At 41.3% G+C, this 27119-nt stretch overlaps 1 protein-coding gene across 3 annotated transcripts in view; it reads left to right on the top strand.

Moving 5' to 3' along the window:
- The window catches only part of ARMC2 (armadillo repeat containing 2), a 106598-nt gene that overhangs the window by 49629 nt on the left and 29850 nt on the right, over nt 1-27119 (top strand). For all 3 annotated transcript variants that reach the window (XM_047860155.1, XM_047860156.1, XM_047860157.1), the window contains 3 exons: nt 5975-6077; nt 7156-7379; nt 25547-25692. In XM_047860155.1, the coding sequence (XP_047716111.1) occupies nt 5975-6077; nt 7156-7379; nt 25547-25692 (473 nt within the window). The remainder of the gene's footprint in view (nt 1-5974; nt 6078-7155; nt 7380-25546; nt 25693-27119) is intronic.

The following is a 27119-nucleotide window of genomic DNA, read 5'->3' on the forward strand; positions in this document are numbered from 1 at the left end:
TAAAAGTTTTATCTAACGCTTTGTTTGTAAATATTACAAAGAAGATTAGAAATGCAGTGTGTTCATTTAGAAGCTTGAAAAGAAATTAAGGTAATAAATTGACATCTCAGAATTTGGGAAGTACTATCTAAGGAACTAAGGCTGAGTACGTGGAAAATGCTCAAATAAACGCTAACATTTGGACTGTGGCTAAGCTTCAAAAAAAGGTGACAATAGGCAAATACATGCAAAACAGCTTGTCAAGTAACTTGAGATCAGTATCGGAGCATGCAGGCTGTGGTTTCTGCCCCATGGTTTCTGCTCGGTGCTTGATTCTGCTACATGATTTAATAAATAACTTAGGATAATGTGGGCCATGGACACAATGGCCAGGTGCTTTATGAACCAGTATGAAACAGAGAAACAGCTGCATGTGGTCATGGGAAGGTGGTAACAGAAGGCTCCCGTGAGGTGTTAGAAGAAAAGGCCAGACACCAAATAAAAGTCTGTAGAAACTCTGTCTCGAACAAAATGATATCATTGTTTGAGGGGAACGCTTTGTTGCCACAGCCATAAACAGTTGGAAACAAAAGATAAGCCACAGTTATTATAGAATGTTCTAAAAGAGCCGCTAAAACAAATGAATGAAGCTTTGTTGACCTAGTTTCATAAAAGTGATAGCTGTTATGTTAACACCCATAATTCATATAATTTAAAATCTGAAAGTACACAGGGAAGGTAAGCATTGGCATACTTACTCAGAGTTTAGTAAGAGTGCCCGCTGTTCCTTAGTTTGATGTCTTTGATGAAGCAGAATATTCTGACTACGTACTCTATGTAATTTTTTTTTAAATTTTTTTTTCAACGTTTATTTATTTTTGGGACAGAGAGAGACAGAGCATGAATGGGGGAGAGGCAGAGAGAGAGGGAGACACAGAATCAGAAACAGGCTCCAGGCTCTGAGCCATCAGCCCAGAGCCTGACGCGGGGCTCGAACTCAGGGAGCGTGAGATCGTGACCTGGCTGAAGTCGGACGCTTAACCGACTGCGCCACCCAGGCGCCCCGTACTCTATGTAATTTTTTGAAGAAGCTACATTCTTATTCAGCTGTCATCAAAAACTATTCACCCTCTTGTAAAAAAAAAAAAAAAAAAACAAACAAACTGTAATATGTGACTCAGAAAGTAGCATTTCTTTGAAATAGTGATTTTAGCAGTATTTTAATCCCTTCATTGAGGATAACTGGTCAATCAGTTTTAATGAAGCAAAAAGAGCATAAGCCACAGAGATAATTCAAGTCAAAAGTTGTAGGTAGACTATATATGTTAACTAACTGGAATTTAAACATAAGCTTGAAAAAGAAAAGAAAAAGTTGTAGGTAGAGGCAAAAAGATATCTGCCTGCTCACCCTGTTTCCTCTCTGACCCTGGGTTTGGGGTACTCCCTTGGCCCAGAAGAGCCCCTGTGAGCTGGAAGCCTCTACAGTGTAGCTGCCCCAAGATGCCAGCTGCTGAGGGATTGACTGCCTTTGGTTTTTCATCCTGATCCTAGACGTTTTGCTCCAAACCAAGCCAAAAACTAGAGAGAGGAGGAGGAAAATGCCACAAATTAATCAGTGCTTTGCCGAGAAAATATCATTTTGGTTATAAAAGGTGCCATTCAAATTAATTATACACATGACACAATTTATTTTAGGGTAAAGGGCTAAGTGATTGCCAGGCAGCGATCGATCGCGTTCTGAACTAAATTTGATTAGATAAGGCTCTCTCTGTGACATTGACTGCCTTGCTGAATCAGAGTCAAGACTGGCTAGGCTGCACTCCAGAGTGCAGAGATGGGCAGGTTGTTCCTTCTGATTAACTATAGAACCAGGTCAGGAGGGACTTCCAAGGCCATCAATCCCAACTTCCCATCTGCTACCTGAATCTCCCCTAATGTTCCAAGCAAGACACTGTTTTGCATGGGCCTTGGTGTTGGAATTCTATGTAAGTTTTAAAAAGGCCACATCATAAAAAGCTGTCGAAAAAGCAAATAATAGTAATAATAATAATAGTAATAATAATAATAATAATAATAAAAAAAAAGCAAATAATAGTAAGATATATGGAACCAAGATGTTTTTAATATCTTCTCTAGTGTCTGCCAATATTTTACCTACCAGTGTAGTGTTACAATTCAGACATTTAAAATTATTTATAGTTAAAAAAAACTTGGTGAGCATAATGTCAGTTTTTCTGATTTCTTGCCTTGTTTTTCTTTTTGGTTAAGTAAGTTGGGGGGTTTGCCAGACAGCGATTTTAATTTTAACTTTTGTGTCAAAAGATCTTTCTGGGGCGCCTGGGTGGCTCAGTCGGTTAAACGTCTGACTTTGACTCAGGTCACGATCTTGCGGTCCCTGAGTTCGAGCCCCGCGTCGGGCTCAGGGCTGACGGCTCAGAGCCTGGAGCCTGCTTCCGATTCTGTGTCTCCCTCTCTCTCTGCCCCTCCCCTGTTCATGCTCTGTCTCTCTCTGTCTCAAAAATAAATAAATGTTAAAAAAAATTAAAAAAAAAAAGATCTTTCAAAAATTTATCAGTCTACATTAAGAGATTTTTTAGGGGCACCTGGGTGGCTCAGGTTAAGTGAATTGGTTAAGTGTTTGACTTTGGCTCAGGTCATGATCTCATGGTTCATGGGTTTGAGCCCCGCATCAGGCTCCTCACTGATGGTGTGGAGCCTGCTTGGGATTCTCTCTCTCTCTCCCTCTCTCTCTCTCTGCCCCCCCCACCCCCAAAATAAATAAATAAACTTTAAAAAAAAGATATTTTTTAGTACAAATGTACACACAATGAATGCAGCTATATTCAGGAGGGGGGAAAATCTAGTTCTCTGTACAGGGGGGAGAAACAGAAAAACAAAAACAAAAACCAAAAAACACCAATATGTCAACAGTGATTATGCATAGTAAGTAGAATTATAAGTGTTTTTAAACTTCTCTTTAGTTTTCCAAATTTGCTTTATAGAGAAAAGACTGCAGTCTTGAATGTAAGAAATAAACTACCCACTGTAAGAACTTACTTTGTGCCAGGGGCCCTTGACCCTGGGGATACAAGTGAATGAAGTAGCCTCTGCCTTCCTGGCTGGCACTGTGGCAGGAGAGATTCTGCTAAACGCAGAAAATGCCCAACGGGGAGGATGAGTACTGGGGGCCAAGTGCACTGCACAGGAAAGGGGATGGACAGTGTGGGGGAAAGAGCTGTTTCATGTGAGGTTGTCTGCGCTCCTTGCATGCAACTTAAGATTACTTTTTCATGCCCCAGAGTCATAATTTTACAGTGATCAAAAGAGAAGGTATAGGAATGCGCTTTGAAAGTAATTTGACCTTAGAGCAGACTTGGAAATTGTAGACTGACTGTTTGATTGATTTTTTTAATGAAAACCCTGACATGAGTTGTTGTCATTTTTCCTCTGTCACTTTTCACTAAAAATGTAAGACTTGGGTGGGGGGCGGGGGTGAGGTTAGTTGTATTCATTCATTCATTCATTCATTCATCAAGTTTTATGTTTTTTGTTTTTTTTGTTTTTTTTTTTGGGACAGAGAGAGACAGAGCATGAACGGGGGAGGGGCAGAGAGAGAGGGAGACACAGAATCAGAAACAGGCTCCAGGCTCTGAGCCATCAGCCCAGAGCCCGACGCGGGGCTCGAACTCCCGGACCGCGAGATCGTGACCTGGCTGAAGTCGGACGCTTAACCGACTGCGCCACCCAGGAGCCCCATATGTTATGTTATTTTTAAGATTATTTATTTATTTTGAGAGGTGGGAAGGGGCAGGGAGAGAGAGAATCCCAAGTAGTCTCCGCACTGTTAGTGTGGGGCCCCGCGCAGGGCTCGAACTCACCAACCACGAGATCATGACCTGACCGGAAATCAAGAGTCAGACGTTTAACTAAGCCACCGAGGCGCCCCTGTTCAACAAGTTTTATTAAGTACACAACACGTGCTACATATCACAGTGTCATAGGGGACTGTTAACTGATTAAAATATATTCCCCTTGTTATGATGAGCACTGGGTGCTATATATAAGTGATGACTTGGTAATTTCTACACCTGAAACCAATTTTATCAAATTTGTTAACTAGAATTTAATTCAAACCTTAAAATACATTCCCAAATATCAAGGACAATATATATTTCCATTCATTTAGAATTTCTTTCTATTTTCTTTACTCAGTTTATTTTCTCAGTTTTTAAATAATTTTTTAAACACCTAAGCATTAAATTTTTTTGTTTAATTTCCATTTCCTTTTTCCTCCTGAGAACAGAAGGAATCCCCATGCTGCCATGTGTTAACAGTTTGTGAGGCTTCCACAAGGGAGCTTCTCAGACTTGCATGCGCACTGGATCCCTGGGCAGCTTGTTAAAATGCAGATTCTGATTCAGCAGCCGCTGGGTGGGGACTATGAGTCTGCACTTCTAATACCCAGATTCCTCAGGTGCCAGATGGAAATGACAACACCTAAAGTGCAAGGTGGCTCTGAGGTAACGTGTGGAGGGGCCCAGTGCAGGGAGGCGCATGGAGGCCACTCTCTGGATAAATGCTTCCATCCCTCTGCCCCTCCGGCACAGGGCTGGCCATGTTCGTCCTTGTGCTGGCCATGTTCGTCCAGTGAACAGCACTGTGCTTGATACACGGTAGGAGCCCATTAGTATTTGCGGATCAAGCTCACAATGAATCTTTAAAAACGTGTCTGACAAATCCCATTATCTTTTTTTTAACGAACTGATGTTGAAGACGATTTTAAGGATACTTTTTAATGATAAAATAATGACCCATATGCCATCTTTTTCACACAGATATTTATTTAGATGACCTCATTCCTACTAACATCTTTTACATTCTTGCAATGAGGGCACATAATGTTTCCATTTTGCAGTAGGTTATAAATGTCTTTTTTTAACATTGTGTTCACAGTTACACTTTTTATGACTGCTCAATATGAGTAGTATTGATGTTCCACGGTTTATTAAGCTATTTCCTAATATCACTTAGGATGTTTTTTATTTTTAATTTTCACTACTTTATTTTTAAATTTTTTTTTTTTCAACGTTTATTTATTTTTGGAACAGAGAGAGAGACAGAGCATGAACGGGGGAAGGGCAGAGAGAGAGGGAGACACAGAATCGGAAACAGGCTCCAGGCTCCGAGCCATCAGCCCAGAGCCTGACGCGGGGCTCGAACTCACGGACTGCGAGATCGTGACCTGGCTGAAGTCGGAGGCTTAACCGACTGCGCCACCCAGGCGCCCCAAATTTTCACTACTTTAGAGAGACATACAGCTGATTGAGACCATTCGATGTACTTAGTCCCCCTCTACTGTGCTTATTTGACGTATACTTTATTTCCCCTGTGCTTAACTTACTTGAATATTTTTCTATGATTTAGAAGGTAATTTTAAGCTTTGAACGTTACACGCCATTATCTCAAAGCATTACAGGAATAGCCTTAACAATGAATATATAGGTATTATCTAATTAAAGAGTATTACTTTTTTGGTTTTCTTTTATTTAAATGATAAGAATTGTACTTTCTCCCGTCTAGGTATTCTTTTCTAAGTTAATTCAATCTGAATTTTGGTATCTGTGTTCCTTTACTCTTGTACGTTAAAGCAATCGCCCCATTTAGTTAAGTTTCTCAACATCCTCCCCGCTGTTATCCTCACATACTCTTTAAAAAGTAACTAATAACCACACGTGTAAGGATGAGACTTCATGAACTGAGAAATAAAGGCTTATCATTAAAGCATGCTTACGCTAAAGATCATTTATATTGTATTTACCATAAATGAGTTAATGAAATACTATAGTTGGCAAGTTTGTAGCCTAAACTTAGAATTCTTCTTTACATTTTAAAAATACTCCTACAGCACTTTTAAAATAGATGTGCGTGTTAAAAAATTACGGCGCGTCTTTATTTCCCTGTGCGATAAAAGCATAAGCGTTTCCTTTCTCCGCAGCTTAAAGTGAGTAGAAGGAATCTCCTTAATGTCTGCAAACTTATATTCAAAATTAGCAGAAGTGAGAAGAATGACTCTCTGATTGAAAATGACAGCATTCTGGGTGAGTATCAGTCAGCACCACCACCGAGTGAATGTCGCACTTGAGTGTGAATGAGAAGTTTGGGGAGCAAAGTTCTCACTAATGGTGGCTAGAATATCTTTATTTTCTACTAATTCCAGAAGTGATGCGATGCCTATTGTTGCTCTGTCCGTCTCTGTGTTTTCCACATTCCTTTGAATGTATCCTTGTTAGCTATTTGTTTTCAATGTCTGTATTAACATCATGTGACTATCAAGTGTTGCCTATTTAAAAATTCATCTCCTGGTCTTGGATTGACTGTCAGACAAAATACACTTAATGGTATTTAACATAATTGACATTTAACATAACTTTTGGTCTTTTGATGTAGTAGAAATGTCAAAAACTTGGAAGACAAACTGGAAGACAGGTGTTGTAGGCATTTGACATCAAAGTGTCTCAAATGTGTTTCAAATATGTAGGTAGAGAAATTTTATTGCCCTGTAGCTAGCTACATAATGTTTAAATAGCTAATAATGTTTAAATCTTAAACATTAAATAATTAAGATGCTTCAATAGTTATCTAAATAGAAATCTTTTATGAATTAGTATTGCTGATCGAAGGGAAGGCAGCGGAGTTCTTTTTTTGCAACATAGGATAAATGACCTCTTTTTTTGACCTCAGCAGACAGTTTTTGAGAGAGACAGAGACGGAATGTGAGTGGGTTAGGGGCAGAGAGAGAGGGGGACACAGAATCCGAAGCAGGTTCCAGGCTCCGAGCTGTCAGCACAGAGCCTGATGCGGGGCCCGAACTCATGAGCTGTGAGATCATGACCTGAGCCTAAGTCAGATGCTCAACCGACTGAGCCACCCAGGTGCCCCAAGAACATGTTCTTATTTATATATTAATTATCCCATCCTTTTGCTGTCACTGTTATTACAGAGATTTGTCTTTGCTACACGTAAGCTTTCCTCTTTACATCACATGAGTAACCCTTAACAAGCATCTGTGTGTAGGTTCTCACTAACATTTTAGAAATTATGTTTGGTGTTCACATGCAAGTGCTTTAAAATGTCTCTCTCCAGCTGTTATACATTTGTCATAATTCATCTTGACAGAATCATTATTGGAGGTCCTGAGAAATGAAGACCTGCACACTAACACTGAAGCTTTTTTATACTGTATGGGGGCTATCAAATTCATTTCTGGAAACCCAGGATTTCTCGATGAAATGATCAGCAAAGGTGCTGTGGAAATATTGGTGAATTTGATAAAGCAAATCAATGAGAACACCAGGAAATGTGGCACATGTCTGCCTAACTCAGGCCACTTGTTAGTCCAAGTGAGTATTTTACTTGAAAAGGTTATATGTGTAAAATTAGTTTTTATGTTACCTAACGCTAGTTACCTGCCAGGTGTAACAGGTAACAAGGGGGCTGTTACCTAGTCAGGTGGGGGTGCCTGGCCTTGGGGTTCAAGAACAGCAGCCACTGCTCCACCTCTGCCCCCGTGTGTGCCCATTTTCCCTGGAAAGGCCACTCCATGGCTTTTCACCAAACAGCTCTCTGTGTGGCTTTGAAATCCATTTCCGCTACCCTGCAGAGAAAGTAGGCCTGAGACAATAAAAAGTAGCCTCTCTCTGCAAAACAATTGCATGCTATTACCAGAATTTTAACATGCAGAGTTTTAACTTTTAGAGCTTCAAAGACTGAAGATTGTTCATGGTAGCTAATGTCATGGATCTCGTACCTCCAGTAAAAAGCAGAAGTTAACAATACTGGGGTGTGGAGATGACCCACAGGCCTGAGACTATAAGCATGAAGGTTAGCAAAACTAGATCTGTTTAACATGACCAGGGGCAAGAAAAAAGAGATTTGGTCCGTGTTAGTTTTATTACTTCTTTTGTGGCAGATTAAATTTCATAGTTAAATTATTTTCATTGGAGCTGCTTCAGCTCTCATGTTCATTTTTAGATGAGATTTTACTTTTTAATAGGATTTGTATATCAGATAATAGCATCTTTGATGTAATGCTTCATGAGATTTGAAATGTGCCTGCCAATTAATGAGGATTGATTGAGCACTCAGGGTGCTGGCAGCTTTGGGGAAAGTGTGTTAAAAATTAGATTTGAGCCCTGCCTTAAAGATGCTTAAAGTGTTTGTGATGATCATTAATTTTGGACTTTGTGGTCTGTCTCCATTTTGAAAAAAGATTATGAAAACCCCTTTTAGTCGTGAATGATTCAGAATTATATGGGATGAGCCATCTTTTGTCTAGGGAGGCTTAGAAACATTATTTTCTTACTGCCAGTGTTATTGAGTTATTCAAAAGTTTTCCTCAATGAAAATAATTACTTTGGTTATATAATTATTATATCTCCTTATTAAAATGCAAAAAAAAGTATAAGGAAGAGTGTAAAATTGCCTGAAATATTTTTACCCTGAGATAATACACCTCCAGCATTTTAGCAAACATTTTCCCATGCATTTTATGTATATATACTTACATATGCATAACTTTATATAATTCTTAACGTTTTTATCATGAACCATCTTATTTTTAATAGCTATTCTCACTTATTTTCCCTTATTTTCCATTACCCTCTTCCTTCCTCATTTCTCCTGTTCCAACCAGTTATTGTCCACACTGATGTGCTCAGCACCTTTTAATGCAATCATAGGTTTTCAAAAATGGGATATTCTATGCACTTCTCTGTTCTCATTTAACAATACATTGTAAGAACCCCTTGGAGACTTATTTTACTTTTTTTTTAATGACTGCACAATATTCTGTGTTAAGGATGTACCTCAGATTCTGAACTGTTCTCCTTTTGGGATATTCACTCTTTTTAATTTTTATGCAATGGCTTTTAGAATTCTTGTCTGATTAAAAAATCTCTTTCCAGCCCATTTATATACACATATATAAATATATATGTAAATATACTATACTATAATATATGTTGTAATATACAACAAAATAAAATATATGCAAATTTATATGTTTATTTATATTTATATTTATTTATATATTTATATACTTATATATGTTAAAATATATGCTATATAGAAGTAGGATCAGTTGGTATAAAGGAACACTGACCGTTTTTCAAAATATTTATGTATTTATTTTGAGGAGGGGGAGGGGCAGAAAGGAGGGAGAGAGACAATCCCAAGCAGGCTCCAGGCTGTTAGCGCAGAGCCTGATGTGGGGCTGGAACTCACAAACTGTGAGATCACGACCTGAGCCAAAATCAGTAGTCGGACACTTAACCAAATGAGCCACCCAGGTGCCCCAAGGAGCACTGGGTATTATTGTAACCTGGATCGCCAGTCCCGAACTAGGACCAGTGTATACCAGTAAGTACAGTGTAATCCCCATGTTCCCCTTCTTTCCCTTCCACCTACACTCAACATCCTTAGGTTCACTAGGTTAGATGTCTTTTTCCTTTCCTGGCATCCATGCACCCCGCTAGGTGGTGTAACAAGGGGCACTCTAGTAACTTCTTCCTCTCTGCCTGCCGCTGCTCACCAGGCACTGTCATTGTCCCCAGATCCCTCCTCTGAACCTGTCTAGGATCTGGCATAGCCAGGGCTTACATGCCTGAGGTTTCTCCCTGGAGCACAATCCAGCAGGAGAAAGTGCCACCACCTGAGAATGCACTCCTGCGATGGGCACCAGGCCCCATTTGCACCATCTGTACAGTGTCACTCTGTGTGTGTGTGTGTGTGTGTGTGTGTGTGTGTGTGTTTACAGATCTGGGAGGAAGGAGATCTTGTTTTAGGCTATTTTATCATGGGACCCCCTGAACTAGACATTCCCTCATATTTAATTAAAAGGAAGAAAAGCTGTTGTGTATCATACAGTTGATAAAATGTAAGCAACATGACTTCATTATAGGAGCAGATGAAAATCTCTACTCCTGTGAATGTGTAACACTGACTGGCTGTTCACTAGCCAGCCCATGTGCAAATTCAACCAAACAGATCTGGCCATGCACAGAACTGTTTGTTCATACTAGTTTTCAGAACTTGGTAACTCTAGCTCATGAGACATTTTTAAAAAGCAACTTTGTTCAATAGAAAAAATAAGTTGATTACAGTGGCTGTACCAATAAAATGTCTGTAAGCCAGAGAGAACGTGGCAAGACCAAAACAACAAGGGTAGGTAACTGTGACTACAAGGGTAGTCACAGTTGTGACTTCCTCTTTTCTATGACTTTCAACCCGGAGAACCTCAGTAGCTTCAGCACACTTTCTGGGCACCTCCTGTTATAGAACTATACGTTCTAGCATGTGGCCCAAATGCTGGAGTCATTCTGTTTCCCCAAAGCTGCCCTCTTGGGCACCCAGAAGCTGGAGCCTGAAGCTTGTGTAGGATTTGGGAAACTGGAACGAAGGGAATGGGATAAGGTGTGTTTGGGGAATGCCAAGCAGGTAGCTTGTCCAGAGCCGAGAGGTTCTGTGAGGTTCAGAGGCCACAGCCCTGAGTCTCGAACACCAGGCTATGGAGTGTGGACTTGGAGGAGCCGCTGGAGGTGGGGGGCATGGGGAGGAGGAGGGGAGATCAGAGTGGCAGAAAGACGAACATGCACGAGACAATAAATTGGAAAAGACCAAGAAGCTGACAAGCGATGGGAGGGGACTGTGTCAATCACACAGACTGGTTGGAGGGCAGAGCTCTCACACACAGCAGCCCCAGTTACAAGGCATTGCTGCAGTTATTAGGGTCGGGGCAGATTATAATAGAGCTAACGGGAAGAGGTCAAGGAGTAGGTGTGGAAGGAAGACTCCTCCACAGCATCTGGGCTAAAGCTGCTTACAGGAAAACACGAAGTTCTGAGATCTTGAAGGTTTTCTTTATGTTGTTTCTCACTTGTATATATATATGGAGAGGGAGAGGGGTATATATATATATATATATATATATATATATGTATATATATGTTTATGTTGTTCACTGTGTGGCTGAAATCAAGAGACATTGATTTCACAGGTGTTGCTCTGTGCCAGGCGTGTTCTGGGTGGGGTAAGGAACACAGTTGCCAGTAGGGGCCTACCGTCTGGAGATACCCCATGTCCAGATAATAGTATTCTGATGCCGCATTTTTCTACCATGGAAATCATGGTATTTACACACGTTCAATGCTGCATTCAGTTCTGCCTACCATATACTTAATAGCATTTTGAGAGGGTGACTGTAGCTGCTCAGAGGAACCGAGGCATCGCTGCCTGTGTGCCAAGTACAAGTATTAATACAGAACTGGAGATACGACTTTGTAAAATGGCAGGAGTAAAGAAGTTTAAACTGTGTATGTTTACTGAATTCTAGAGTGCTAGGATTTCAGGAGAGCCCTCCAAAAGTTGGAAAAAGACAAATATAGGCCAGACAAAAGGCAAGGCCCCCTAAATGCCAGTAGTAAATTGTATCACCCAAGGAGGTGACAGACAGAAATAGGGATTTGTCAATGTTGGTCTTAAATGAATTATCAGGAGGTGTTAGGTCCATGTCTGACTTCTAAAGCCTAGCATTTGGGAAGGTATAACATGGGAGTGGAGGTAGACTGCTAGAATCACCTCCATCATAAAGTTTGTTGTGGTCTCCATCATACCCCCTTCCTAGGGAATGGGGAAGAGTCTTCTATATATGTCATAATCACAACCCAGCTCTGATTGCCCTGGTGTCTTGTCTGTCCTCTTGCATTTTGAGAACATCATGTACACAGCTGCTTTACTGTAATTGAAGAAATCTCAAGGTATCACATTTATAGTTAGGTAATTTATAGGTATATAATGTAACTATTTTTTAACCTTTTTTTTTAAGTTTATTTATTTATTTTGAGAGAGAGAGAACACAAGCCAGGGAGGGGCAGAGAGAGAGGGAGAGAAAAAATCCCAAGAAGGCTCCACACTGTCAGTGCAGAGCCCGACCAGGGCTGGATCTCACCAACTGTGAGACCATGACCTGAACCGAAACCAAGGGTCAGTTGCTTAATGGACTGAGCCACCCAGGAGCCCCTATAATGTAACTGTTAAAACCCAGATTGTCTTGAACTAACATTCCTTCTTTTTCTTATTCCTTTGTATTTCCACCCTTTCTGCTTTACAGCTTGACCCACTTGATTTTGAGTTTAATCCATAGAGAAATACATTCTTTCCCTGCTTCAGATACAACATTTTTTACTGTTTTGTGACATCCAGATAACATGGTTTGCTTCCTTCCCTTCTTCTCATGTCCGCTCACTTCTCTGGCCTCAAAGCCTTCAAGGTCACCCCAGAGGGTCCTTCACACCCTAGTCGCCTCCCTCCTTTGCCCAGTGCATCTCCTGAGTTATCTTCTTCCTTTTTCTCAGAGAAAATTTCTTAGTAATGTTAGTCCTCATGGCCCTCGTCATTCCCTGCTCCATTCCTTCACTTTGGCTTGCGTTTGGGAGAAGGAAAGTGAATTAAACCAAGAGAGATGACTCAGACATTTTGAGCCCGGATGGTTCAGAAAATGATACTATCATCATTAGAAATTAGAGAGTTATACAAGGAACTCATTTGGTGAGAGAAGGAAATTAATTACGTAATTAGTCTTAACTGAAAATTTTAAAGTGCCAGCAGAATAGCCAAGTGGGGCTGTCCAGTAAGCGACTGCAGTTATGAACGGGTGCTTAGCAGAGAAAGTAAAGCTGAGAAAACAGATTTAGGGCCGTCTGCATGGAGGTGATAGTTGAAGTCAAGAAAGACCAAGGGGAGGGGTGACTGGGTGGCTCAGTCGGTTAAGCGGCCGACTTCGGCTCAGGTCATGATCTCACGGTCCGTGAGTTCGAGCCCCACGTCGGGCTCTGTGCTGACAGGTCAGAGCCTGGAGCCTGTTTCAGATTCTGTGTCTCCCTCTCTCTGACCCTCCCCCGTTCATGCTGTCTCTCTCTGTCTCAAAAATAAATAAATGTTAAAAAAAAAAAAGAAAAAAGAAAAAAGAAAGACCAAGGGGAGAGTATAGAAAGTTAGTAGAGGAGGTCAGAGAACAGATTCTATAAAATGGCCACATTTATGGAATGGGGGAAGAAAAGAGAAAATGCAGAGGCCCGGAAACTAAGAAAGGACCATGTACAGGAGAGTAGAGATCTTAAAAGCACGGACTGGGTTGGTCAGCTCCGGGAAATGCTGTGGAGAGCACCCACGGGAAGAGGACACGTGTTCTTCGTGTGGGGAAGTTGGAGTAGGTGGGTGTGATGGAGTCATGCTCCAGTGCTCCGTGCTGTCTTGGAAGCTTGTAGGAGTTCTTTATCCCTGTTTTTTTTGTTTTTTTTTTTTTTTTGTTTGTTTGTTTTTTAATGAAAAGGTGTTTTGATGTAATTGATTTTTTTAAAAAAATGTCTAAGCCCCAGAGTAGACTCCCTGCTTTGAGTCATTGGAGTTCACTGCTGTATTCTGTGTGTGGCCCTCCTCCACCCCGTCTTCAAAAGCCTGAAGGTCCATTTGGCTTTGTACCCAGCGCTGGGACAGGACTGTCTAGTGAAGAGAGCACACGCCTGAGCTGGCCTTTCGTCTCTGACGCTAGCAGCGCTTCTCAGCCTCTGAGCCCCGCTTTCCTCGTGTTTAAAGGACCAGCGTAACGTGTAGTTGGGAAAATTAATGAGCTAATCAAAGCACTAGAATAGGATACAGCACATAGTTGGTACTCAGCAGAAATTTATTAAATAAAATAAAATCAGAGTTTCCAAAACCTGAAGTTTTAATTGAATAGCAATTTCTTCTGGTGAGAAAAAAAAAAAAATTAATCACAAGAAATTAAGATGATAGAAGTAGATTCCAAATCTTGGATCTTTTTATGTTCTTCCGTCTTTGACAAGCTCTGTGGAGAACCGTGCTGAATAGAAACTAAAATCTGGAAGGGGGTGCTATATTGGCAACGTAGGATTCTGGGTACTTCACGGACCCCAAATTCTCAGAGTCAACTATTCTCTGCTTCAAGGATTTAGGGAATTTAAGTGATGCCTTTGTCTGAAGGCTGGAGATTCAGTGAAGCGGTGATTTACATTATGTTAGTAATTAACAACTGTACCTGTAAATCTTGCTTGGGGTCCTTTAAATCTCGTGTTAGTTATATTTAGTCATTTTAAGATGTATTTAGGTAGTTAATTATTATGAGTATGCACACTTAACTAGGAAAGTATGTTAACTCCCTTTCTGTGGCTTACCCTGCCTATGGGAAATCTACCTCTCAGGCCATAAAATCAGAACCAAGGCAATAACTTCCACCTGATGGAACCTTGTTCTGGTTATTGGAGGAAATAAACTGCATACCTATAAAAGGAGAGCAAATATTCCCATGCTTATATTTCTTAAATTCTTATAATTTTCTTGGAGATTTGATGATTAAGCAGAAATATTTTTAAAGCATCTTTTTTAAAGGTTTTGTTTGAGTAGGAAGAGGCAAATGAGGTCATTTATTTTCTTATTGTTTTAATTGAGGCATATAATTTACGATCCAATGAAATGCTCAGATCTTATATGTTTGATGAGTTTTTTTATATGTGATTTCTTGTCAAATTGGCTTCCATACAACCCAGTGCTCATCCCAACAAGTGCCCTCCTCAATGCCCATCACCCACTTTCCCCTCCCTCCCACCCCCCATCAATCCTCAGTTTATTCTCAGTTTTTAAGAGTCTCTTATGGTTTGCCTCCTTCCCTCTCTGTTTATAACTTTTTCCCCTTCCCTCCCCCAATGTTTGATGAGTCAAAAGCATACAGGGGGGTGGGAGGGAGGGGAGGGTGGGTGATGGATATTGAGGAGGGCACCTTTTGGGATGAGCACTGGGTGTTGTATGGAAACCAATTTGACAATAAACTTCATATATTGAAAAAAAAAAAGCATACAGCCATGTAATCCACACCCTGTCAAAATTCAGAAGATTTCTATCACCTCAGAAATTTCCTCCCACCGCTTCCCAGTTAATTCTCATTCTCCTACCCACAAAGGGAACCATTTTTCTGATGTCTTTCACCATAGATGAGCTCTGCCTATTCTAGAATTTAACAAAAATGGAATATATGGTGTGTGCTTTTTTGTGTCTGGCTTGTTTTCTTTAACTTTTATGTCGAACCAAATATAGGTTCACAAGATGTTGCAAAAATAGTACAGAGGAGTCCTGTGTACCTCTCACCCAGCTTCTCCCAGTGGTGACATTTTACATAACTATCGTACATTATGAAAACCAGGAAATTGAATTGTATAGTACAGTTAACTAGAGTACTATTTCTGGCTCAATTTGCTTATCAGTATATTGTTTTTGAGATGAAATGAAACTTTTTTTGTCACAATCTTTGGTATTGGCCACTAGGCTTGCTAATTTTGTAACGATGTATTTGTTAGTGGAGAGGGGACCAGCATTTGCTACTTAGGAGGCTTCTTTCCTATAAGGAATACCCAGTATAACTAAAAAACCTAATCAGCCAACTGGCATGGGGGGGTGGCAGTCATAGCCCTGGCCCTTCCTCTTCATTTCTCCTCCCTTTCTTGGGAAAGACCTATGAATAGGTAACTCTTGCTCACCTCAGATTCTCCAGGGATAGCATACTAAAGATTTGGGGAGGGGTGCCTGGGTGGCTCAGTCAGTTAAGCGTCCAACTTCAGCTCAGGTCATGATCTCATGGCTCAGGTCATGATCTCATGGCTTGTGAGTTTGAGCCCCGCATCAGGCTCTGTGCTGACAGCTCAGAGCCTGGAGCCTGCTTCAGATTCTGTGTCTCCCTCTCTCTGCCCCTCCCTGACTCATATTCTGTCTCTCTGTCTCTCAAAAATAAATAAACATTAAAAAAAATAAATAAAACAAGTAAAAAGATTTGAGGAGACTCAGAGACTCCAGACATGTAATGTAGTGTCTTGGGTTTGAACATAGAAATAAGAGAAAAACTAAGGCAGATGGGGATGGGGAGAAAGTTATCATCATGGTTGGAACTTATAATTTATAGGTGAGGCAGACATACATTCTCAACCTGAATCCCTGAATTAGACCATCACAAGCTGTATCTGCCTCAGAAGGAGCAGAGGAGAGCATCCTGTGCTCCCTAGTCAGGAAGTAAGGGATGGAGATGGGTCGGGAGTATTATGCTAGAGAGTATCTCTTCACAAGGAAGGAACATCAAGAGTGGGAAATAAATATTCCTGTGCCTACTGTTTCTGGGAAGAAACATTTACTTCTTTAAAAAAAAATTTTTTTTTATGTTTACTTATTTTTGAGAGAAAGACAGAGAAAGAGCTTCAGTGGCGAAGGGGCAGAGAGAGAGGGAGACACAGAATCCAAAGCAGGCTTCAGGCTATAAGCTGTCAGCACAGAGTCCAACCTGGGGCTCGAACCCACGGGCTGTGAGATCATGACCTGAGCCTAAGTCTGTCACTTAATCAACTGAGCTACCCAGGCACCCCTAAAAAAAATGTTTTTTTAATGATGATTTACTTTTGAGACAGAAAGAGTGGGAGTGAGTGAGGGGCAGAGAGAGGGAGACACAGAATCCGAAGCAGGCTCCAGGCACTGAGCTGTCAGCACAGAGCCTGACGAGGGGCTCAAACCCACAAACCGTGAGATCATAACCTGAACCGAAGTCCGGTACTTAACCAACTGAGCCACCCAGGCATCTGACATTTGCTTCTTAATTACTGTCATATCTGCTCAGCCTCATCTCTTCATTGTAGACATATCAGTTCTGGCAATAAAGAAATGTCACTAACTTCAACATGTAATTAGGAAAATTGGTGTTATGGTCGTTCTTGGTATTACATTATCTTTTTCCGATTCATTTTCCTCATTTTACCATATTGACATAGTACATAGTTTATACAACACTCAAAACTTCAAGCATGCTGATACATGTAATAGCTGCAACTAGCGGAATCAGCTACCTCCTCATTTTACCAAAGTAACTGACATAGAGACAGTAAGTGGAGAAACAATCACGAACACAGGCGAGTGTTAGTCTCTGAGCACGGCATTGGGTGTTGGAGGAGGACGGAACCACTTCCTGCTGAAGTAGGACACCCATGATAGGAATGTGCCAAGTGGGCTCCATAGCCAGGCACCAAGCATTATCAAGGATTATGAATTATTATCACATTCATGTGCATATATCTTAACTCCAATAAAACGCTTAGGAATTTGGGTGCTGGTGGTTTCATGTGTAGGTGGCATCATTGATTTCTCTCATCTCAGCCAGAACTGTATTAATCATATATGAGACAATATGAAACTTCTTGGGTTACCACAGAGGCTCTGGGTTAGGCATATATTGTGGTCGCAATTGGGCACAAATCCAAAAAATGAGTGTGCTTTTATTAATAGAGGGAGATGGTTTTGCTGAGGTTGGAAAATGGTGTGGCTTTGGCTCTTAAATCATTTTACACTGTCTGTGGTCTCTGGCGGCTGTGTTTATTCTTTCACATCATCAGCGGGAAGTGAACCATTTTGCAGTTGGCAGTTAAGTCGAGATAAAGCTCGAGGGATTTTGGTTATGGATATTCCAGGTGATTGAGAAATAAAATGAATGCTTTTAGAGATAGCCAAAAGGAGAGGGGGAGACAACAAACAAGGAGTCAGAGCTTAGGATGTTCACCTACCTGGTAGCAGCCGGTGGGCTTTCTGAGCCTCAGTTTTCTCATCTGAAAAGTGGGGCTCATAATACCTTTCCTGTCTGCCTTAGGGGGCTGGTATAGGGAGCAAATGAGATCACGTTCACAGGATAGATTTAAAAACCATAAAGTAAGCTGCTCAAATTCTTTCATGATAGCATTCAATATAGAAAAATAACTAAAACTGAATCTTGATGCCGATTTTGGTAGAGGAAACATAATAATTTTCAAATTAATGGTGCAGTCTTCAGTTGTGTTGTGTTCAAACCGTTTCTTTGAAACCTGGTTTTTTTGAAATAGGGAAAAGTGTTTCTCCAAGGAACAATACCATGATTGATGGTGAAGTTCCAGGGCCAGCCAAAAAGCCTGTTGAACTTCTGCTGCACCGCAACGGGAGTTCTGTGGTGGACTGTGATCTGCAAGCCCTTCTGCTCTGGAGCAGTCCTCAGGGTGGAATGTCTTCTAGGGCAGAGGCTGATTAGTCCCCTGGGGGCTGAGGATTCTGATGGACAAAGGTCCAAAGGGAAGAGAGAAGGCTGTCCTCTCTGGAAATGCACAGTGCGTGGAGGCTCAAGTCAACCAAACAGCCCACCCTGCCATGTGCCCCCCTGCCCCTTGCCGCTGCAGGAGAGGCTGCAGGAATGAGGCCCCAGCTGCTGGGCCTATGCTGTCATTCTTTTAAATATTTTTTTTAATGTTTCTTCATTTTTGAGAGAGAGAGACAGAGTGTAAGTAGGGGAGGGGCAGAGAGAGAGGGAGACACAGAATCCAAAGCAGGCTCCAGGCTCTGAGCTGTCAGCACAGAGCCTGACGTGGGGCTCGAACCCATGAACCGTGAGATCATGACCTGAGCCGAAGTCGGACGCTGAACCGACTGAGCCACCCAGGTGCCCTATGCTGTCATTCTTAAATCCTGTGATGTAAATCAGGAAGGCCTCATATTTTAAGACAATGATTTCTTGTGTTTGCTGAAGTATTTCAGTTAATAGTTAAGAACATAATTTGAAATTGATAATTAAGTGCCTATAATGAAAAAGTGCCTATTTGAAAAAAATAGGTGCTTTTGAATTCTAATTTTACTGGGCGCCTGGGTGGCTCAGTCGGTTGAATTCCAATTTTACTGTACTAAAATGCTGTTTATAAATTATAAAAGCTTCATGAATCATCTCATCACTTCTCCATGTAATCTTTCCCTTTAAAATGCGTCTCCCATGGAGCACCTGGGTGGCTCAGTTGGTTAGGCGTCCAGCTTCGGCTCAGGTCATGATCTCACAGTCTGTGAGTTCGAGCCCCATGTTGGGCTCTGTGCTGACAGCTGAAAGCCTGGAGCCTGCTTCGGATTCTGTGTCTCCCCCTCTCTCTGCCCCTCCCCCGCTCATGCTCTGTCTCTCTCTGTCTCAAAAATAAGTAAACATTTTTAAAAAATTAAAAAAATAAAATAAAATGCATCTCCCAGTGTTGACTACACAGTGAGAACGTTCAGTGCTAGATAGGACAGCTTTGCCAAAGCCATCAGGCGTTTTCTTGGAGATTCTGATGGAGGGTGAGGCCCAGTACCTCTTATGAACAAGAAATTTGGGGAAACTGGAGAGAAGAAGCTGCCTCAGAAAAAATGAGCACCATAAAGTTGTAGAGTGTAGCTCTGTCATTTTTCAGGAGTAAATTAGTAACGGGAATCACACCAGAATGTTTCTTTCTTGATATATACCAAAAATGTGGGCGATGCCTCAGACATCATCTAACCACTACTAATAAGCAAGGACGACTAAATTCTTATTAATCATCTTGGGAGACGATCAGTTCTATATTCTTCTCCTTTTTCTTCTTCCCACTGCTTGCCTCGCTGCCCCCATGCAGTTGCACTGTTAGGAGACAGGAAAAAAAGAATCGAAACTCATGTTCTTTGGTTTGCTATTTCTTTGTGAGATGACACCTGGGAACTGCTCCTTTAGAAGCTCAACAGGCATCTATGTAACCATGTCACTTGCGCTTCTTTTTTGTGTCCCAAAATAAAACAGAAAAGTACATAACTAGGGTTAGGAACAATATAAATTACAATGGAAAGTTAAGAGATGGATACACTTCCACGAGCATAAAGCTTGGATTTTGGTGAACTCCTGTTTTAGGGACAGGCCCATTGGGTGGGCTTTCCAGGGGGGATGGAAAACTCATTAGTGATTTCTGCAAATATATCTCTGTTAAAAGTTGGAGCAAGGCTGAGAGTTAAGTGGGTTGACTAGAAATTTGCCTTTACTGTCACGGCAGTATTTAACTAGACTCTCCTCCCACCGATCTTTTACATTTTTCCCAGAAACAGCCCCTTGTCTGTGCTCGGTGGTCAGCCCCACCCCCACCCAGCAGTGAGATTGGTGGCTCCCTGCCAGCCTCTCAAAATGGGGGGCCTGCATTGCTTCCTCCCCCTGGTGACCTCCTCCTGATCTGCAGCCCTCAGGGCTTTGAGCTCTGGTTTACCACCAGGCCTCTGTTAATCCCCTGCACTTTTTTGCCAGACTCTTCTTAAAGGGGAAGGTCCTCCTTTTCTGCTCCCTTGTCCCTTCAGCTCCTTGTCCTCCTTTTCTTCTTTCTCCTGCTCATCTCCTTTTTATCCCCTTCTTCTGTGCTTCATCCTGCCAGCTTTTTGTGGGCTTTTTATTTACCATCTTCATAGTAGAAAGAGTAAGAAACCATTTGTATACAAAGGAGCTCACAATGGGAGAGAGGGTGCATGAAACCGTGGCTTTGCTTCTGTGCTGGGCATGGTACAGGCATGAACAGGATGGTCTGTTAGCCTAGAGGAGATCGTGACCAGGTGCCAAAAAGTCTGCACAGAAAAGTAAGCCTGAGCTGGTCCAGAGAAATGAGCAGGGGATGGGCAGGCTGGAGAAGAGGTGGGAAAGGGATTGAAGAGGCCATTCTGGACTTGTCAAAGGATGTGAGTGTGGTGCAGCATTTGAAAAGAGGAAGGGGGACAAGAGGTGAGCTTGGAGGCGTGAACTACACTGTGAAGAGTGAGCACCCTTAAGATATGCATTGTGCCTGATAGGCCAGCAGAAGTCAGAGGAGGCCTTTGAACAGGGAAGGTTAGAGTTTGAGATGCTTCCTGTGGCCACAGGGAGTCATGTGGAGAGATGACAGGGGAGAGGCTGGAAAGAGCCTGTCGAGAGGTCTGTAGAGTTTGGGAAGGAGGTGACACAGGCTTAAATGGAACCAGCAATCCCGGCGATGGAAAGAAGAGGAAGAACAGGTGACCCTTAGGTGTGAAGGGGGAAGAGTTTAGCTCCTAGAAAGGAGCTGCTATAATCAATAAGATGGAATAGAGAATGCACAGAGAACTGGGCCCCCTCCAGGAAGTCCATTTTTCTTTCATCCGTTATTTTTTATTCCTCTGCTCCTTTAAAATCACCTTAGAATCTACTTCAGAGATATTGTCTGATTAATTCGTGGCTTTCTGATATCCTAACCTTTCTATTTATCCCAGTCTTTCCTTTATAGGTATTCACCCATTCAGTCATTCCATCCACAAATGTTTATTGAGGACCCACTGTGTGCCAGGCACTGGCTTTGGGCATAGGGGCACAATGATGAAAAGACTGTGCATAGGCCCTCACTAAAGCTTCGAGTATAGAGGAGTGGACAGACAATAAAACATAATACTAAATAACCTAACATTAAACAGCTTGTGGGGGGGTGTAAGGTAGGAGATGAAGTTTGAGGGGTTGGTGAGAGTCAGATCATACAGGGCCTTGTAGACCATGGTCTGAAGATGGAATCTTATCCCAGGAGAAGTGGACAAAAAGCTAGTAGGGCTTGTGGTGACAGAAAGCAGAAAGACATGGTTCTGGGATGCCACTGAGGTTGGGGCTTGAACAACCAGGTTGACGGTAGTGGCATAGATTGAGGTGTTACTGTGTATTTTTCAAGTATGTGGCTCATGTTGCACTTAAGTTATTCTACCAGCATCACAGCTGACACACCTGGCAATACTTGATGTCACAACTCACTCAGCTCTGCACACTCCCCACAATGTGACACGTACAGTACATGGCGAGGCCATGTCACATGTAAACGTGTGCCTCCACTCTTGACTTGGGCCATTGAATCAAAGCTGCGTTTGGGAGTAGAAGAACCTTGAGCTGTTTTAACTTTTTCTAATGAGGTAAGAAAAATGGTCGAGAGAGGGAAAAACTGAGGCCGAAACAAGAAAATAAAAGCTCCTGGGGCGCCTGGGTGGCGCAGTCGGTTAAGCGTCCGACTTCAGCCAGGTCACGATCTCGTGGTCCATGAGTTCGAGCCCCGCGTCAGGCTCTGGGCTGATGGCTCAGAGCCTGGAGCCTGTTTCCAATTCTGTGTTTCCCTCTCTCTCTGCCCCTCCCCCGTTCATGCTCTGTCTCTCTCTGTCCCAAAAATAAATAAACGTTGAAAAACAAATTAAAAAAAAAAAAAAAAAAAGCTCCTAAGAAAACTGTTCCTTTTGCTGACAGCAGAGGCTGGATGTGGGGAACAAGAGGATGGTAGTAGATCGAGGTGCCCAATCCGTGAAGCCTTAGGGACCAGGCAAGAGGACATGTTTCTGTGCATGATGATTAGAATGCATGTTCCCTGGCGTCTGATGGCCTGGCTTCAGGTCAGGATTCACATGGGCATCTGAGCTCTTTGGACTCTGAGTTGGGAAAGCTTGTGAGTCATTCCTCGGGTTGATATAAACAGCGGTGCTTGAGTGAGTGCCTGGGCTGTCTCTGGAGAAGGAGAACAGATAGAGCCAGGGTCTGATGATGAGAATTTTCCATTTTATGGTGGTGATGGCCTGGAAAGCCTAGAATGATTTATTAGCCTTCACACAAGACCATTCCTTAGCTTAGGAGACTATATTGTATAGAGCCACAGTGAAGTGGAATGCTCAAGTGGTTTGTTTTCCCCTCCAATGTTTTGGATGCTGAAGCTTTCAGGGAATACTTTACTGAATTGCTGTGTAATTGAATTGACTTCAAAAGGCTTGAACACATTTACTTGAAGCATTATTTTTATTTTCTCTGATTTCAAGGTAGTTATATTTTAACTAAATCTTTTTGTTGCTGTTGTTACAAAGGAAAACTAATCAAAGATATGTACCTTAATAATTGTTTTTAAAGTTTATTTATGACTATAATGAAGCCTTATATTTACATAATGCTTTACAATGCACAAAAACATTGTCCCATGTTTCCATTTTATACACACAACCACCCCAAGAGGTGAGCAGGGATTGGAACCCCTTTTCACAGATGAAAGGATGGGGAAGTTGTGCAATGAGTGGGTGCCTCAGTCACATAACTAGAAAGAGATTTGGGACTTGAGTCTCTACCATTTGACTCTAAGGACAGGTATCTCTCTTCTGTATTTTGGGTGTGAAGTCCCACAAAAAAATGTGGGAATGGGACACACGATGTTTGAACTCCTGTTTGGTGATGGGCATTGGTAATGCCCTTCACACATCTTGTCTCATTGAATCCTCACAACTCTAGGGCAATTATCACCATCCCCACTTTATTGATGAGAAAAAAGTTCCCCAGAAGGTTCACAAACTAACCAAAGCTAGTGAGTGGTGGGGCTGGGATTTGACCAGGAATCCAAATCCTGAGTTGACTCTTCTTAACCAAGAGCCTGTCTGTACTGTTCCATGAGGAAAGATCACACTGCATCAAAATCCTAGAGGAGAACACAGGCAACAACTTCTTTGATCTTGGTCACAGCATCTTCTTACTAGACACATCACCAAAATCAAGGGAAAATGAAAGCAAACATTATTGGGACCTCGTTAAGATACAAAGCTTCTGCACAGTGAAAGAAACAATCAATAAAACTAAAAGGCAGCCTAAGGAATAGGAGGAGATGTTTGCAAACAACATATCTGATAATGGGTTCATATCCAAAATCTATAAAAAAGTATCAAAGTCAACACCCAAAAGACAAACAACCCAGTTAAGAAATGAGCAGAAGCCCTGAATAGACAGTTTTCAAAGAAGACATCCAGATGGCTAACAGACACATGAAAAGATGCTCAAGATCACTCATAATCAGGGAAATACAAATCAAAACCTTGATGAGATACCACCTCCCACCTGTCAGAATGGCTAAAATTAACACAAGAAACAATAGGTATTGGCGAGGATGTGGAGAAAGGGGAACCCTCTTGCACTATTGGTGGGAATGCAAACTGGAGCAACCACTCTGGAAAACATTATGGAACTTCCTCAAAAAACTAAAAATAGAACTACTCTATGACCCAGCATTTGTACTATTAGGTATTTACCTAAAGAATACAAAAATACAGATTTGAAGGGGTACATGCACCCCAGTGCTTACAGCAGCATTTTCAACTGTAGCCAAACTGTGGAGAGAGCCCAAATGTTCATTGACTGATGAACGGATAAAGAAGATGTGGCATATATATACAATGGAGTATTAGCCATAAAAAAGAATGAAATCTTGCCATTTGCAATGACGTGGATGGAGCTAGAATGTATTATGCTAAGCAAAATAAATTAATCAGAGAAAGACAAATGCCACATGATTTTACTCATGTGTGAAATTTAAGCAACAAAACAGGTAAACATATGGGAAGGGGGGGAGAGAAGAAGGGGAAACCACAAGAGACTCTTAATGATAGAGAACAAACTGAGGGTTGATGGAGGATTGTGGGAGATGGGCTAGATGGGTGATGGGTATTAAGGAGGGCACTTGTTATGATGAGCACTGGGTGTTGTATGTAAGTGAAAAAGCACTGAATTCTACTTCTGAAACCAATATTGCACTGTATATTAACTAACTAAAATTTAAATTGAAAAGGAGAGACTTAAAAAATAAACGTATTAGGTAACAGCAGCATTAATTTTACTAAACTTTACTAAATTGGATTTACTAAATTATTCTCTTCTTCACTTTTAGACAAAGATAGCTCTCCTAAACATTTTTTATAAAATAAGACGAATATGCAAGAAATAAATACTTGTCTCTTGGAAGAGAATGAAACTAACAGTCTTAAATATCCTTCGGTCACAGCAATATTTGATGCTACTCTTAAGACTATGGACTGAGGGGCACCTGGGTGGTTCAGTCAGTTGAGAGTCCGACTTTGCCTCAGGTCGTGATCTCGCGGTCTGTGAGTTCAAGCCCCGCGTCGGGCTCTGTGCTGACAGCTCAGAGCCTGGAGTCTGATTTGGATTCTGTGTCTCCCTCTCTCTCTGCCCCTCCCCCACTCATGCTCTGTCTCTGTCTCAGAAATAAATAAACATTAAAAAAAAAAAGACTATGGACTGAGAGGTTTCTTTTTTTAATATTTTTCAAAAAGTTTATTTGTTTTGAGAGAGAGTGTGCATGCACATGTGTGCATGTGAGTGGGGGAGGGGCAGAGAGAGAGAGAGACAAAGAATCCCAAGCAGGCTCCCCACTGCTAGTGGGGTCCAATACAGGGCTCAAAGTCACACCGTGGGATCATGACCTGAGTGGGAATCAGACGTTTAACCGACTGAACCACCCAAATGCCCCTGGAAATGAGATTTCTAATCTGTGGAACTGATGTCACATGTCTCAGTGTGAAGTGAAAGTCTTATTATGGACAGCTAACAAACCCGGATGATGATCTATTTAACCCTAGGGTTTTGGTATAATAATTGCTTATTAACATGAATTTCTCATTCTTCACCTTTGAACCAAAGTAGGCTCTCTTTGTATCCATTTTTTTTTTTTTTTTCATGCTACTTGTCCTTAGGCCCATGTTCTCTAGTAGGAGATGCTTAAAAGGGGCTTGGTTTTGCTACTGATTTAATGAAGCTTGTAGGATGAATCGTGTTGTACTGATTAGTATTGCTGTATTTTCCAATTAAAAACAAAATGGCGCAAATGTGCTTTTATCCCAGATGACTGCTACACTGAGAAACTTGGTTGATTCACCACCAGCAAGAAGTAAGTTGCTAAGCATCAGTGCCCTCCCCCAGCTCTGCGCGGTGATGGGACAGTACATGGCTGACAAGGATGTCTGCACCAATATTGCCAGAATATTCAGGTAGGTGGACTAGGAAAACAAAGCAGCCTTACACAAATGCTAAGGCTTAAATTTGGGGGGGTATCTTTAATATTTGCGTGTGTGTGGCTGGCAAGGAATCCTATTTTGCTTCTTACTTCACCTAAAAAAAAAAAAAGTAAATCTAATGGCCTAAGTTCAAAAAAAATGATTTAAACTGATGACTCCATTTCATGTGGTTTTCTAATGCGATTCTAAATTCATCCATTGTAAGTCACCTTAGTTCTTTGGTGAGTCAGGAGTTATCCTAGGGTTTTTACGCAAACAAAAATTCCTCTTAGCTTATTGGAGATAAATAGCTATATCACAAAACATGGTAAACTTTCTAGTACACTTGGAAACGGTACTTAAGGGGAACATTGCTTAGAAAGTCTCATCTGACCTGATTTGTAAGAGAAGGTTATTTTATTTCAGTTGTTTGACTGAACTTTGGCTCACACATTCACTAATCATGTTCACACTTCACTCCAGGAGTGATGACCATCTGAATCCAGGTTGCTTTAAAGCAAGATGTTTAATTTCAGAACAGTCTTTAAATTATTATATTTGCTCCCTCACTGCTCCTTGAGCCAATGTTTTAACATAATTATCCTTCTCAAGAGACCTGGGCATTTCTTGAACTTCACTGTAATTGTTTAGCAAAATAGAAGAGTTCCCGAACACTGAATTGGTAATTGACCACACTATGAGGATGAGTCCAGATTTGATTTTCAGCACTGTGCTTTCCTGCCTGGGTATTTAATTTGGGGTACTTATCACTCTCATTTTGAAGCACTGTAAAATCATAAGTTTTGTGTTTATCCATGGTGGCATGTAGGGATCCAATTTTCATTTTTTTTCCACGTGGATAGTCGGTTGTCCCAGCACTTTTTATTGAACATGGCATTTTGTTTTTGCACTGATTCTAAATGCCTAGTTAGTTAAACACAAGCAAGTTTCCTTATACTTGTAGGTCTGTTTCTAGGCACTTTGTTCGGTCCGTCCTCAGACCAGTACCACACAGTTTCCAGTGTTATAGATTTAAGTCTTGCTATAAGGTAAGATGAGTCCTTTGCCTCTTTTCTCCTTTAACGTCCAAATTCTTCCCTCTTTCTCATGAATTGGAGAATCAGCTAAGGTCTGGGATAGGAACTTTAGCATTTTTCAGAGAACAGCACTGAGTATGCAGAGCAATTGGGATGCAAGAGTGGAGAATTGACACCTTTATGATACTGAGTCTTCCACCAATAAACATTTATGATGTCTTCTTTTATATTTTTCCATAAAATTTTATTATTTTCTCCAAAAAGATTTTGCACATCTTTTGTCAGATTTATTTTTTCATGGCTTTTGCTGCAATTATGAATGCAATCTCTAAACATATTTTTAAGGGGACTAAGAGGTACAAACTAATACTTATAAAATAAATA

This window comes from Prionailurus viverrinus, chromosome B2, assembly GCF_022837055.1.
Source record: "Prionailurus viverrinus isolate Anna chromosome B2, UM_Priviv_1.0, whole genome shotgun sequence".
NCBI lineage: Eukaryota > Metazoa > Chordata > Mammalia > Carnivora > Felidae > Prionailurus > Prionailurus viverrinus.